This window comes from Manis pentadactyla, chromosome 14, assembly GCF_030020395.1.
Source record: "Manis pentadactyla isolate mManPen7 chromosome 14, mManPen7.hap1, whole genome shotgun sequence".
NCBI classification, from domain to species: Eukaryota; Metazoa; Chordata; class Mammalia; order Pholidota; family Manidae; genus Manis; species Manis pentadactyla.
Genome location: NC_080032.1, coordinates 21,210,703 through 21,224,944, shown reverse-complemented (window position 1 = coordinate 21,224,944; position 14,242 = coordinate 21,210,703). Strand labels below are relative to the sequence as shown.

General features: G+C 39.6%; 1 protein-coding gene across 5 annotated transcripts in view; it reads right to left on the bottom strand.

Annotated features, from left to right (window-relative positions):
• The window catches only part of HECTD4 (HECT domain E3 ubiquitin protein ligase 4), a 177,916-nt gene that overhangs the window by 41,668 nt on the left and 122,006 nt on the right, over nucleotides 1-14,242 (bottom strand). For all 5 annotated transcript variants that reach the window (XM_036929526.2, XM_036929522.2, XM_036929524.2 and 2 more), the window contains exons 38-47: nucleotides 13,154-13,235; nucleotides 11,966-12,168; nucleotides 11,199-11,334; nucleotides 10,280-10,462; nucleotides 9,670-9,834; nucleotides 9,106-9,275; nucleotides 8,080-8,195; nucleotides 2,445-2,548; nucleotides 437-598; nucleotides 177-325 (exon numbers count right to left, since the gene is read on the bottom strand). In XM_036929526.2, coding sequence (XP_036785421.2) covers nucleotides 177-325; nucleotides 437-598; nucleotides 2,445-2,548; nucleotides 8,080-8,195; nucleotides 9,106-9,275; nucleotides 9,670-9,834; nucleotides 10,280-10,462; nucleotides 11,199-11,334; nucleotides 11,966-12,168; nucleotides 13,154-13,235 — 1,470 coding nt within the window. The remainder of the gene's footprint in view (nucleotides 1-176; nucleotides 326-436; nucleotides 599-2,444; nucleotides 2,549-8,079; nucleotides 8,196-9,105; nucleotides 9,276-9,669; nucleotides 9,835-10,279; nucleotides 10,463-11,198; nucleotides 11,335-11,965; nucleotides 12,169-13,153; nucleotides 13,236-14,242) is intronic.

The window sequence follows — 14,242 nt, the reverse complement described above, 5'->3', positions numbered from 1 at the left end:
CGCAGAGTAAGTACAGATAAACACGAAGAGCTTTCCTCTTTCCCTAAACATGAATGCATTTCCAACTGGTATTTTACATTTTTGTGGGGTAGAGAGTATAATGATGTTTCCTTGGTATTAAAACACCCACACCCAATAAATTTTTTTAAAAAATAACAGCAATATCAGCCACTTACTTATGGAAAAGGCAAGTGCCCACTGGATTAGTCCAAGCCCCATCTCGTTTTTCTGCTTCTGTAGCAAAGCCAAAGGAAACTATTGGTCCAGTGTCATCATCGGTATCTCCATAGGAAACAATTTCTATTTCCCAGTAAAAAGACGGGGCCTGAAGAAACATGGGAAGCAATCAGAGCGCTCCACTTGGGCCCCTGAACTTACTTTTTCTTTCAGTTTTGAAAGAAAGAGGCAAAAGACAGTGTATCGTGTGATTTCTCACCTGAACAGGCAGTGGGGAGGTGGCATAGATGAAAGTGCCCCGGGGCAGCCCACCGCCAGCGCTGGGATCAGCCAGGAAGGTGACAGAAGTAAGGTGTGAGGAGAACATGCAGGCTCGTACAGGCGGAAACACTCGTGAGGGGCTCCAGGTAATCTCTTTGGGCTACATTGGGGAGAATCTCATTTAACAGGGTTGTAAACACAAACCCCTTTACCCTCTCAAAAAAGGAAAATAATTTTACCCAATGGTATTATAACGTAGGTACATCTTTTTTTAAAGCATCTTTTCCCCTCCAAAGGAAACTTCTTTATTTAAAAAAAGGCAGTCTCCTTCCCTATGCCCAGTCCTGCTTTCTAGAAACTCTACTCTTCTAGCTCTTTTAACTGTTAATTCTGATAGTTACCTCTACCCTCCTTCTTTGCCTGTAATGCTGTCTTTAATATCCCTTTAAGACATCACTCATCTTCTTTCACAACAAATGAGGTTTTAATTCCTACACACCTGCCCCTCCTTACACACACCTGCAAACACAGGCCCTCGCCCCCTCACTCTCCCAGTGCAGTTACAGGACAGATTTTAGTCCCCTCAATAACCAGAATTTATGTTACTAGGACTTAATATTCAGCTCAAACCTACGAAGGAGTAAGGTGGTTACACTTCCTTTTTTCTTTCTTAGGTTAATCACCTTTTTCCCCCCCAACTTTCATCATTTTTAATAAATCTAATTATAATTTTTCAAAATTCTCTATCAGATAAAAGCACATTTTTTTAGCTCATCAATTTCAGTTCTATCTTCAAGCAAGAACTGAAAGATGCATGTAATGATTAGCTCCACAATGTTTGGGTCAGTGTCAGGGTGAACTGAAAACAATGTGCAAAAGTGAAAGTCTAATTAAGGAAACTGAGGCACAAGGACCTGCTGGATTATTGAAGTGCTGTTGATGGACATGGAAAGTATTTATTCATCATCCATGGTGGGGGAAGCTCCATACATAACAGCATGAACTGGAGAAAACCTTTTTTTTAAAAAGGAATTATAGGTAATACATCACACTGAGATAACTGGAGATGTTAGAGATTTCAGGTGACATTCCTTCTTTATATAGTTTTAACTTTTTATTTTGAAATAATTTCAAGTCTATAGAAAAACTGCAAGAATACAGCAATTTTTGTATCTTCCTACTTAGATGCACTGATTTTTTTGAGATATAATTCACATAACATATAATTCACCCATTTGAAGTGTATGATTCAATGGTTTTCTAATATATTCACAGAGTTGTGCAATCATCACCATAATCTAATTTTAGAACATCTGTGTCTCCCTTAAATAAACTCTGTGCCCATGAGTAGTCAATCCCTCCCCTCTCCCGCCTCCACCAACCACCAGTCTACTTTCTATCTCTATGGACTTGCCTGTTCTGGACATTTCAAATAAACGGAATCACATAATATGTGGTCTTGTGTTACTGGCTTCTTCCAGTTAGCATTTCAAGGTTCATCCAAATTGTAACATAGATACTAGTTCCTTTCTTTTTAAGGTTGAATAATATCCCACTGTATGGATATGTCTCATTTTATGCATTCTATCATCAGCTGATGGACAGTTAGCATGTTTCCGCTTTTTGGCTAATATGTACAGTGCTGTTGAGAATATTCACAGATGTGCCAGCCTTAATATTTTGCCACTTTTGCTTTTTAATCACCCTCTCATGCTCTCTCTATATATACTTATTATTATGAGACAGACTATATAGATCTAAAATTTTGGAAAATTTTCTTTCTCTGCTATTGATAACATAAACTTTTAAAAATTAATGAGCTCTGCTCCTGTGCTGTAATTTTCCAATATTCAGAATGTCAAATCAATGTGCTCTGATATTCAAAGATGACAACACATCACAGCAAAGTGTGCACATCCAAATGGCTTTGAAGTGCTTCTTCTAAAGGTCATTAACACACTGCCTGGCATGCCTTAATGCCACACACTGCACTGCAGAGGGCTCACCTGTCTCCGGTCGGCCTGCAGCGGAGGAGGTGGGGGCCGAGCGCAGTCCCGGTACAGCATCCTCAGCCGCTCACACTGCACCTCCACCACTGCCAGTCGCTCTCCTAGGGGGGACACACTGAATGTGTGAAAGCGAGTCCTACAGCTCCCAAAAAAGACCCCAACTCTTTTGGAGTAGAATCAAAACAATGAAATGCATGTAGAGATTATTCAAATTCTTACAGAAGAGCACAGATCCTGAGACAGCTTTGCCCAGTACACTTAGCTCAGCAGCATAGCAGTGTGGTCAAGTGCATGGGCTCTGGAGCTGGGCTGCCTAGATTCAGAATCTGGCTCCATTACTTGACATTTACCATCTTGCTTCCAATTTGGGGGTACAAATAGTACTCGTGCCTTTCTGGGTGGTTCTGAAGATGAGAGGAAATAGCAAAAGTGGAGCCCTTAGCCAAGTCCCTCGCACAGGATAAATACTCAGTAAGTAAAAGCCATGCTCATAACCTAAACTGATTTTCTTAAATTTTAATACCTATTGAACATCTCCTATGAGCAAGGCACAGTGCTAGATGTTGGAGAATACAAAGATAATGAGCCTAAGCTCCCACTCTGCGAGGAGAAATAATTCCTACAAATTTGGTACTAGCACAAGAACAGACTCATAGGTCAATGGAACAGAATAGAGAGCCCAGATATAAACCCACGATTCTATGGTCAATTAATATATATATAAAGGAGCCATGAATATACAATGGGGAAAAGACAGCCTCTTCAACAACTGGTGCTGGCAAAACTGCACAACTACATGTAAGAGAATGAAACTGGATTATTGTCTAACTCCAAACACAAAAGTAAACTCGAAATGGATCAAAGATGTAAGTCATGAAACCATAAAACTCTTATAAGAAAATATAGGCAAAAATCTCTTGAGTATAAACATGAGCAACTTTTTTCCTGAATATGTCTCCTCAGGCAAGGGAAACAAAATAAAAAATGAACAAGTGTGACTACATCAAACTAAAAAGCTTCTGTACAATAAAGGACACTATCAGCAGAACAAAAAAGCATCCTACAGTATGGGAGAATATATTCATAAATGACTCATCTGATAAGGGGTTAACATCCAAAATATACATGAAGAACTCATATGCCTCAACACCCATAAACAAATAACTCAATCAAAAAATGGGCAGAGGACCTGAACAGACACTTCTCCAAAAAAGAAATACAGATGGCCAACAGGCACATGAAAAGATGCTCCACATTGCTAATCATCAGGGAAATGCAAATTAAAACCACAATGAGATATCACCCCACTCCAGTTAGAATGGCCAACATCCAAAAGACAGGAAATAACAAATGCTGGTGAGGGTGTGGAGAAATAGGAACCCTCCTATACTGTTGGGATGGGACTGCAAATTGGTGCAACTGCTGCTGGAAAGCAGTATGGAGGTTCCTCAAAAAACTAAAAATACCATTCAACCCAGTAATTCTACTCCTAGAAATTTACCCAAAGAAAACAAAATCCCTGATTTATTAATATATAGGCACCCCTGTGTTTATCACCCACTGTCTGCAATAGCCAAGATATGGAAGCTATGTAAGTGTCCATCAACAGATGACTGGATAAAGATGTGGTGATAAACATAATGGAATATTATTCAGCCATAAAAAGAAAAGAAATCCTGCCATTTGCAACAACATGGATGAATCTAGAGGGTATTATGCTTAGTGAAATAAGTCAGGCAGAGAAAGACAAACACCAAATTATTTCACTCATTTGTAGAGTATAAAAATAAAGCAAAACAGAAGGAACAAAAAAGCAGTAGACTCATAGACACCAAGAAGGGACTAGTGGTTACCAAAGGGGAGGAGTTGGAGAGGGTGGGTGGGCAGGGAGAAGGGAATTAAGGGACACTATAATTTGCAATCACAATATAGGTAGGTCACTAAGATGGTAGGTAGTACAGCATGGAGAATACAATTAATGACACTGTAACATAAAAAAAGAAAGAAAGAATCTCCTCTATGAGCAAGGCATAGTGCTAGATATTGGAGAATACAAACATATATGAGCCTAAGCTCCCACTCTGGTAGGAGAAATAAGACACATGCATGCACACACATACACAGTAAAGAACAGAGTACAAGGCTGAGCACATAATTACTGATATAAAGCATAGACACAGGCGCAGACAAGTGAGTGATGGCTTTATTCGGGATCCATAAAGGTTTCATGGAGATGACACTGAGGCAGATCTTAGAAAAGATAAGATTTCAAAAAGCAGAGAAAGAAGGGAATTCTGGATGGCTTGGCATTATGAGAAAAGGTCCAGAAGAGTTAAGAGTCAGAAGTTTAGGAGTATCTCATACAACATCCAAAAATTAACTAAAAATGGATCAAACACCTAAAAAAACACCATAGCTAAAACTATAAAACTCTTAGAAGAAAATTAGGTGTAAATTTTCATGACTTTGGATTATGTAATGGTTCCTTAGATATGACACCAAAAGTGCAAGCGATGAAAGAAAATTAGATAACTTGGACTTCACCAAAATGAAGAACTTTTGTATTTCAAAGGACACTATGGAGAAAGTGAAAAGACAACCCATAGAATGGGAGGAAATATTTATAAGTCATATCTGATCTGGAACTAGTCTACTTAGACTTAGATATGGATATATATTAATATTTGATTCAGTAACTGAGTGTCAAAAATATTCTGAGTATTACCTAAGATAGGAGAGTCAGGAAGTAAATGACTTGTTTTAAGTGCAATGCGGTACATTCACAAGTCTGGGCGTCCTTCCAAGAGTAACAGCCACCAGGCCTGGATCTCAAGGAAAGGCCTGCCCCCAGAGAAGCTTTGAAAGCAGGGGGTGGGCAGACCAGCAAAGGTGGATCGGGGCAAAGCTCAGAGGAGTTCCTTCAAGGGAGGTCTGAGGACTACTGGTGTCACAATGGCCCAGCCCCGCTCAACTTGGGACTTTCTGGTGGAGCTTGGGCAGCATTTTAAACTTGCTTTCTGGGGATTCTTAGGAAGTTTCAAAGTCTGAGAGCCCCTGGCTCAGGATGTGTGCATATTTAGGAAGGAGGGAGAAGACACAACTGAAACCTGGGAGATTCTAGCTTCTCTAAGAGTGTAAGATAAAGTTGAGAACTTCTTTCATTTCCACATGCCTTTTTCTCAGTTTCAAAATTTGTTCCCTATGCTATTGCAACCAAGGGATCTAGTTAACTTCTCAGGAATATTTTTTCATGGGAAAAAGCTCTGTAGTGCTATCTTCCTGGACCAAATGAAGTGGGGACTCTTTTCCTTGTATTAGAGAAGCTATGAAGTTTAGATATGAGTGAGCTAATATTACAACAGCCAGGTCTGCTGCTTAATTCATCTCATATAGAGTAAAAGAAGGAACTCATTGAATTTTCTTTTCAAAGAGTCAATATACTACTGCCTATAAATTTCATATTTTCATATACGAAGTAAAAAACCTTAATAGAGTAAAAAATAAAAACCTAAGAACTCTCTCTTCTCTACCATTTAAAATTATCCTTTATTAAACAGCATTTCTTCTGAGCACAATCTACAACTCCCTTATGAAGCTATAAGAATCCACTGCTGTATTGCAAAGTTAATTCAGGGGCAGGGTGTTTGTTTTTTTAAACAGGTAAATACCTCAGAAATCAACAAACTTTTGGTATTTACTTTAAACCTCAGAGCTCTTTCTGGTAACCTAAAACATGAGCTATCAAGGACTGTTAAACGTGACATAAGACACAAATACAAATTGGTGTGTATAAACTCAGTCTTCTCTTTTGTGGCAATTAGTAAGTATCTCCCACATGTTTCTTTCCAACTTTGTTACCACAGAATTCTTTTCCACTAGGACGAATGGGTTAGGGTGCGCTATCATTACATCCATCTGAGACCACTGCTCTAAATTATTACGATTCCTGGCTTGTAAACTTTAAGTACCAAAGGTAACTGCAGAGATTAAGACCCCTTATTCTAGAAAATGTATAAAAGAAGATACCCAGAAAGAATCCTTAGAAAAGCAAGTGATAAATTCAGAAAGTTATAGTCTTGGTAAAATCAGTCAAGTATGTCTTAGAATGCAACATAAGCCAAAAATACTAAAAAGCAGAGGCAGGGAACTAAGGCCCCACCACAAGTACAAAACTACATCATGGGCAAAAATTTTGTTCTAAGCAATTTCACCCAAAAATCCCAGCAAACTCCTTTCCTCCTATTCCTTTTCTCTCTTCTTAGAGTCTCTGAGGTTTATTTTGGCTCCGCAATACCACCCTCACTACAGGAAGATTTGAGAAGTAAAACAGAATGAAGCAAAATCAAGCCAACAGAAATCACTACGATGTGAAAAAGGATGAAAACTTAAGGACAGAAAAGGGATTAGAGTTACTGGAAAAATGAACAGCATGAGAAATAGTAAATAACATGAATAATAAAAATGCTTCCCCTCCCCCTGCCCCAAGAAAGGATAAAACTAAAACCACTAAGAAGTTAAAGATACTCATTTCTCCTTCCAGTTTATGAAACTACTAGGATGAGAACATTGGAGGACTGCTAATTTAATTGTGAACAATTTAATTTAGGGTCCAATTATGCCCTCAGGAACAAAAGCATAAATTTTCACTTAAAAACACCCAGGCCAACTACCAATTTACAGGAAATCTGAGGACAAAAGCACATATTAAATGACACCACAGGGATACAATCAGCAAAATACAGACTATGGGAAACCCTTCAAGAAATAAACTGTAACAGGCAAAAAAAAAAGATACTGGGGGAATCTTTATTTTAAAAGAAATTTAAATGACGTAGCAATGAATTACAAAGTATGAACTTTATTTGGATTCTAATTTAAAAAAAACAAATATAACAAGTATGACCTTATGAGAAAATTAGAATGTTGAACACTGACTAGATATTTAATAGTAGTAAAGATTAATGCTAATTTTTTATATGTGGAAATGGTGTTGTGGTTATTTTTTTTAAGAGCTCTTATATTTTTTTTAGAGACATATTAAAATATTTATGGATGAAATAGTTTTTAAAAATTTGCTTGAAAATAATTCAGGAGGGGCCAGCAAGGACAAAACAGTTAATCTGGCTATGAGTTCATTGTTGAAATTGGATGATGATAGAAAAATGAGGACTTATTATACTAGTCTCCCCATTTTCATATCTGTTTAAACTTCCATAAACACACACACAAAGGTGGATGATCGTGTGAATTCCTGACTCTGAATTCAAAAGCCAATGACAAAATTCAGAAAGTATCTGCAGTCCTAAGAACAGTTCATGATAAGTTCTAATAGGGAAATGAAAGCAATGAATTAATATGAATGGAGAAAAGAAAATACCCTCACATGGTCCTAAAGGTAAAAAGAAAAATGCTGATCTCCTACTTGGTATATACTGAAAGCTTTTTGTTTACATTTCCGGACCTGAGAAGAAAGGGGATTGAGATAAATGTTCTGTGTAGAGCTCAGCTGTTTGGCTTTCGTGTGTATGTGTGTGTGAGTGTGTGTGAAACTGTTCACATTCCATTATCAAGTTGTAAATGTGCTGACAAAACTCAGCAAGATAGGCTGGTAAGGAAAGTAACTGGTACTCACCAGCGCTGCATTCCTGGGCTACTAGATTAAGAACTTCAACAGCCGCTGGACACTGTTGGATGAATTCTTCACAAAATAAGCTGTCTTCTAAAAGCTGGGCCATGACCAGGCATGCTCTTAATGTTAAAAGATTTACAGTATTTCAGTCATCAATGTTCATTTTCTAAAATGTCAACTGTGAAAAACATTTTAATTCTGTCTCCTAATTTACAACAAGGTTCAAACTCCCCATTCCTCTTGCTCTTTTTCTCAGCTGGACTGGCTTGAAATACAGAAATCACTTCTCTTTTCCCACACAGTAACTGTTGACACTGCGTGGACAATCAGAAAAGGGAAAAATGGTTGCCAGCCCCACTAAATGGAGATAAAAAGTGCCAGGTGATAAATAGACATCATCTCTTACAAGGTTTTCCTAAACTCTGCTCCATGGACAATATTAGTGTTCTGGGAACAAGAGGGATTCAGATGCTTGGAAAATTTGTATGCTCATCTCTCACCTGATTCAAAATACCTATTAGAACTTTCTGAGAAGTGCCATTGTCAAAAGACAAAAGTATTACTGTTGCTTAATGGTAAATACATGTATTGGAAGGAAAAGACTGCTTTTCCATTTGACACCAACACTTGTGAACATTCCCTAGTTTTCTCATCGTAAGTTTGAAAAGTGATGGGCCAGATATGTATTCATATGGCCTGCACCATTTGAAAAAGACCAAGTAGCAGAGTTCTTTCTTGAACAAAAATTCTTTCACCAAAACAAATCAGCAGAGCCTTTTGTATGCGTTCCACATATCACATTTTGCTTATTTATTTTCTTAGGGGAACAGCTAAACTTTATTTAAAGTGTAGAAGTTGGGAAATGCAACAACACTGAGTAAACACAGCACAGAGAATGGTTTCTCCTGGCTCAGCTTGGCATGAACGCCATGCCACAGGCCACTGAGCCCGGGTTGGGGGACCATCAAGGGCCTCTGCTTCTGTGGCCCAGTGCCTCAGCACATTGGGGGATCTTTGGAGGGTGCTTACCTTGTTCTTATTTCAGCCAGGAGCCGAACAACTGCCATCACAGGAGCTGACCCATCTCCTGTTGCAGGAAGTGAGGTATGAATAGAGAGACTTCCCTCCTGAGGAAGCAACATGGACTGGACTGCCTGTACTACCTTCTCAGTAATGGACAGTTTATGAAGAGGCAATGCCTGATGGCGGTGGGGGGGCGCATGGCAAAAAGTTAAATTCAAGTAGTTAGTTTTTAAGAAATGAGGGTGTTATTATTATCTGGAGTTAATTTTCAAAATTTCAGTTAAAAAAAATAAAATCACCATACAGAAAATTGCAAACTAGACCAAAACAATTAAAAACATAATATGCTGTAGAATATTGCTAATCAAAGAAATGAATTTGGTCATCTAGGTGAAAGTTTTCCCACAAATGTTACTATGAAATAATTATGCCCAATATCAATAAACACACGTCACAAGTAAATTTAAGTTAACCAAGTATTTGTCTGTACTGTGCATATGCCTATTACTCATTAACAGCACGGTTACCATTTGCAGTGACATTTTATGATGCATTTAAAAATCACCTTACCTCTGATCTTGGAACACAAAGTCTAGACAATGGAATAGTCAGTGTGTCTGATGCTTGCGAAGTCTTTCTATAGTCTATGGGTGGGAATCTGACTGTAGCTATACCTTCCTGTTCATTGATAGAAGCCACTACTCCGATGCTTCCTGATATTCCTCTACCTAAAACCTAGAGACACAGATGAATTAGTACTACCTACCAGCTCTGAGGGTTAAGCAGCTATCTGACGTGACAAGTGGAAAAAACACATTCACAGCTGTCATTATCAGTATTACAGTAATAGCTAATTTACTGCAGGTACCAAGCCCTGAACACGAGTCAATGTTCAGGGTTAAAAGGCTCTGAAACCTTATGTCAAGGTGATCACAATAAGATATATTCCCAAAATTTCAGTTCTAAGATACTGCTGATATTAATGACACCGCAGGACACAGGTATTACTGATATCTGAAAAATCTGCAGCACAGTGCGAATCAGGGTTCATGAGCTTAGATTCCCTAGATAGCTTTGACAGAACAAGGGTTTTTGTCCAACTGGTGGATGACACTTGTCTTACAAACAGCAGACATGCACACCTGGGGACGCAATGGCGAGGGGAGCGGCGGTTGGTTACCTGCACCTCAGACCCTATCTTGATCGTCTCTCTGAAACCTCCGAGAGCACACAGCGCAGCGACAGCCTGGCGGGCAGCTCTCTGCAGTTTGGCCAGCTTCCTGCCACTGAGGCTGCCGCTCTCCAGGATGCTCTCCGCGTACCTGCCCAGCTGTGGGATGTACATGAGTGCCCGTGACAGAACCTGCGTGCAAGAAGTGAACCATGTACTGCAGGGCTCCAGGCACAGGCCAGGTGAGGTGACCACTGGTGTGGCCACTGGCACGCTGGCTGCATCTGCTGTACGTGATGGCAAAGCTGGAGCCACACGTCCTCGGAATGTGAGACAGTCAAGCACTGTACTAATAAAACCCCTCAAATGAAGCAAAACTTGATCTGAAGGAAAACTATCACAGCATACTGCCTATGTCCCAACCCCCAGTTACCTGAGGACTTTACGATATAAGGAGCTCACCTGAAGAATAACTATGGGAAGGGGGGAACTGATTACACATCAGGAAACTGGATTATTGTTTGTGGTGACGAATTATGGACAGAGTGCTCAGGGAGTGTAAATTAGAGGCCTTCTTAGGTCTTAGGAAGGGCACCTAACAGATCCAATAAACCAAGGCTGTGCTATTTCCTAGTGTCAGTACCAACTGAGCACATGCAAGGAGAAACAAGGAGCGCCATTCTTCTCCTGAGAATACCTTCCTGTCTTCCTCAAATTACAACTGGCAATTACAGGAGATGTAGGTTTACAGAGTTGAAACTATGAAATCAAAGCAAATTCCAGGGGAAGAACAGTAAACAAGTACATCTGGCCAATTTAGGAACTCTCTCTTTACTAAAATGTCTCTTGCTGGGCATGATTGTCAGATGCTAGACAGAACACTCACTCCCTTGTTGCTTCCTCAGCTAATCAGGAGCACTGTACCAACCTTTTCTGCTGTTGTGGTCCATATTTGAGCAGCGTTTGATTCAGGTGCCATCAGCAGGCTATGAAGCAAGGCGATCACTTCTGCAGCCATGCTGTTTGCCACATGCCCACTGATGAAGGGTCGGACAGGGTCAGTCCTGCAAGTGTCAACAGGGAGAAGTGTCCATGCCCAGTGATGGTTAAGAATGTAGAGAAATGGTTTTAGGACTAGTATCAGATGAAAACAGTTTCTATTTATACAAGAAAAAGTAAATTTCATTGACCAAAAAAAAGAAGCTAAATCATTAAAAAACTGCTTCTCTCATATTCTTTCCAGTAACTAAGAATCCTCAACTTTTGATTGCATAAGCCAACAGGACTGAGCAAACACACTACACTGCGTTTACTCCTGGCTCACAAGCACAGGGCACCTAGCACAAACTCATGCTTCCCAGAGGCAATACTCAGCCTTTCTACTCTGAGGAAGAAGTTTAAGTTAAGTAAGCTTAAGTATCGTGTGGATAAAGAAAGCAGTGAGACCAGAGCTTACTACTTAAAAAGAAAAAAAGAAAGTATTCATTAACAGAAAAAACAATCCTCTGCCTCGGGTTATCCACTCAGGCCGGAGTGCTGCCCATTCGTCCATCACAACCTCAGGTGGTACTGTAAGCCCTCAAGCCTCGTTTCCAGCAGCTCAAGGGGATGACATACAATTAAACCCTAAAACAAACCTCCTATGAAGTGAATCTGAGAAGAGTGTGGAGGGTTCTACCCTCTGAAAGGTTTTACCTCGCCAGTTCAGAGTTCCTCTCTCGGCAAATGGAGGTCTGGGCGGTTTTCTTCTTGTCACCTGTGGACAGGCCACTCACAGTCTCTGGGCTGACTGACTCCACAGGGGGCCCGACGCTGACGATGAGGCCTGACTGGGCCCACTTGGTGGCCTTCCGAAGAGCAGCAGCTGCCTCTTCTGTGATCACTTCACAACAGCCTCCCTGGAGGACCGTAAAGAGGTTCACAGGACTCATCCTTTCTTCTCAGCACTATGCTTTTTGAAACCTGCCTCCCCTGATTACCAAAGCCATCCAGGTCCATTTTTTTAAATGCAAACATTACAAAATTATATGCACAAAGGTGAATTTTTTCCATAAACATCCCATATCCTCACCCCCAGATAATGGTTAGTCTACTAGATTTTTTTTCATGCAAATTCTGACAAACCAAATCATGCATCACACTCCACATGTAGGTTTTCTATTTATTTTTATCAGTTATCAAAATATCACGAATGCATTTCTATGTTGGTTTATTCAGATCTACCAGAGACTTTTTATCATTGTATAGTATTTCATTATATGAAAATAAATAATTCTTAAATTTTTAAAAATTGAGGTATAACTGACAATATTTTAATCAATCTCCTATTTATGGGTGCACAGATTCTGTTTTGTTTTTTACAATAGAATCTGGCAGAACACAGCTATCTCTGGATACTTACCAATGCTTATTTACCTTCACCTTGACAATAATGGGCACCATCAATCTTTCTTAACTTCATCTGTGTGACTGGTGAAAAATGCTACATTTCTGTTGTTTTTATTCCTTTATTTTTTTGTGTAATTTGTGAGCCTGGCATATTTTTATATATTTATGGGCTAGTGAGCTTTACTTCTTATTATCTATTATTATTCTTTTAACCTTTTACCTATTACCATTTTTAAAGTATTTTTAGGCTGTAAAACTTTCTTAACAGAGCTGAGAAAAACTTTCTAGGTCAAAACCAAGAGTTCCCTCTTACATTTTGACATTCATAACAAATTGCTTCTGACTAGTTCTCTTGAAAATGGCCTCAAGCCAAGCCACTGACTTAATTTCTCACCCTTCCTCTTTGTGAGAACTTGAGTTAATTTTTAAAAATTTATCCTAAAAACCTGAAGCATGACAAATGTTCTGTAATTGTGGGTCTTGTCTCCTTATTACCTTGGTCATGTCTCGATCCATCTTCACAACTTTCTCCATGTTGGCACCAGTACCAAGTCGGAACGGCCGTCCTTCTGAGCTACTACAGAGGGAAGCAAAGGGCAGTGACAATCTTACAGGCATGGCCACAGTGGGGCTGAATGCTGTGAGGCAACCCAGTAATGGTCATGCCACCATTATATGCTACAATAGGCTTTTAAAATCCACCATGAAGCTCAAATTTTCAAAAAGGAAATTATTTATTATTGTTTAATTACAGCACTTTTAGGGGTCAGAATAGCAGCACTTTTTTAGAGTTGTAATGATAATTTAAAACCTGCATGAAATGCTGTAAAACAAAAGAGCTGAACAAAATCACAAATATGAATCTATAATAAAGTAAAGGCTGGACACACAGAAGGCACTCAGTAAACTTTCTAAATCCCCAAATGAGGGGACTTTAATAACAGCATGGATTTGATGCCTAGTGTGAACGACTAGACCTTCCTCTCTAATAATTCAGCTGCTTCTGCCTCCTGGACAACCTGTATCTCCAAAATATCTTTTACCAAACTTGCACTGTGGCATTTTGCAACACCCAAGAATGTTCCTCAGAGATTTATTCATCTAAGCACTGGCCTGGCCTGCCCTGTCCCTGCTTAGTGTATGCCAATAGCCCATTAATGCTTTCAGTCACCAGGATGCAGACAAGGGACTCAGTTAGGAGGATGACACCATCATCAAATCTTTATTTGAAGTGAGGACTCTTCGAACATCTGAGACATGACCACCTGTTCTAAAATCCCTTTGTGTTCTGTGGCAGGCCTTCCCATTGGCCAGGATCCCATTAACAGTGCCCATAGGTTTGTCATCGGGACAATAATTATATTTTTACCTCCTTGTTGAGCCCTCATACCACTCATATTTCAATGACTTAAAGACTTAAAAGTGTTTCTCTTATTTCTCCACTGCATAGCCAAAGGTATCCCTAAATATACCAGTGGCTGAAGGGTACCACTAACTGGACACCAAGCTGCAGTCTCCCTTCTCAGAGCCTCAGTCACACCGTACACTCTCCACTGAACATGAACAATACAATCTCAGCAGGGC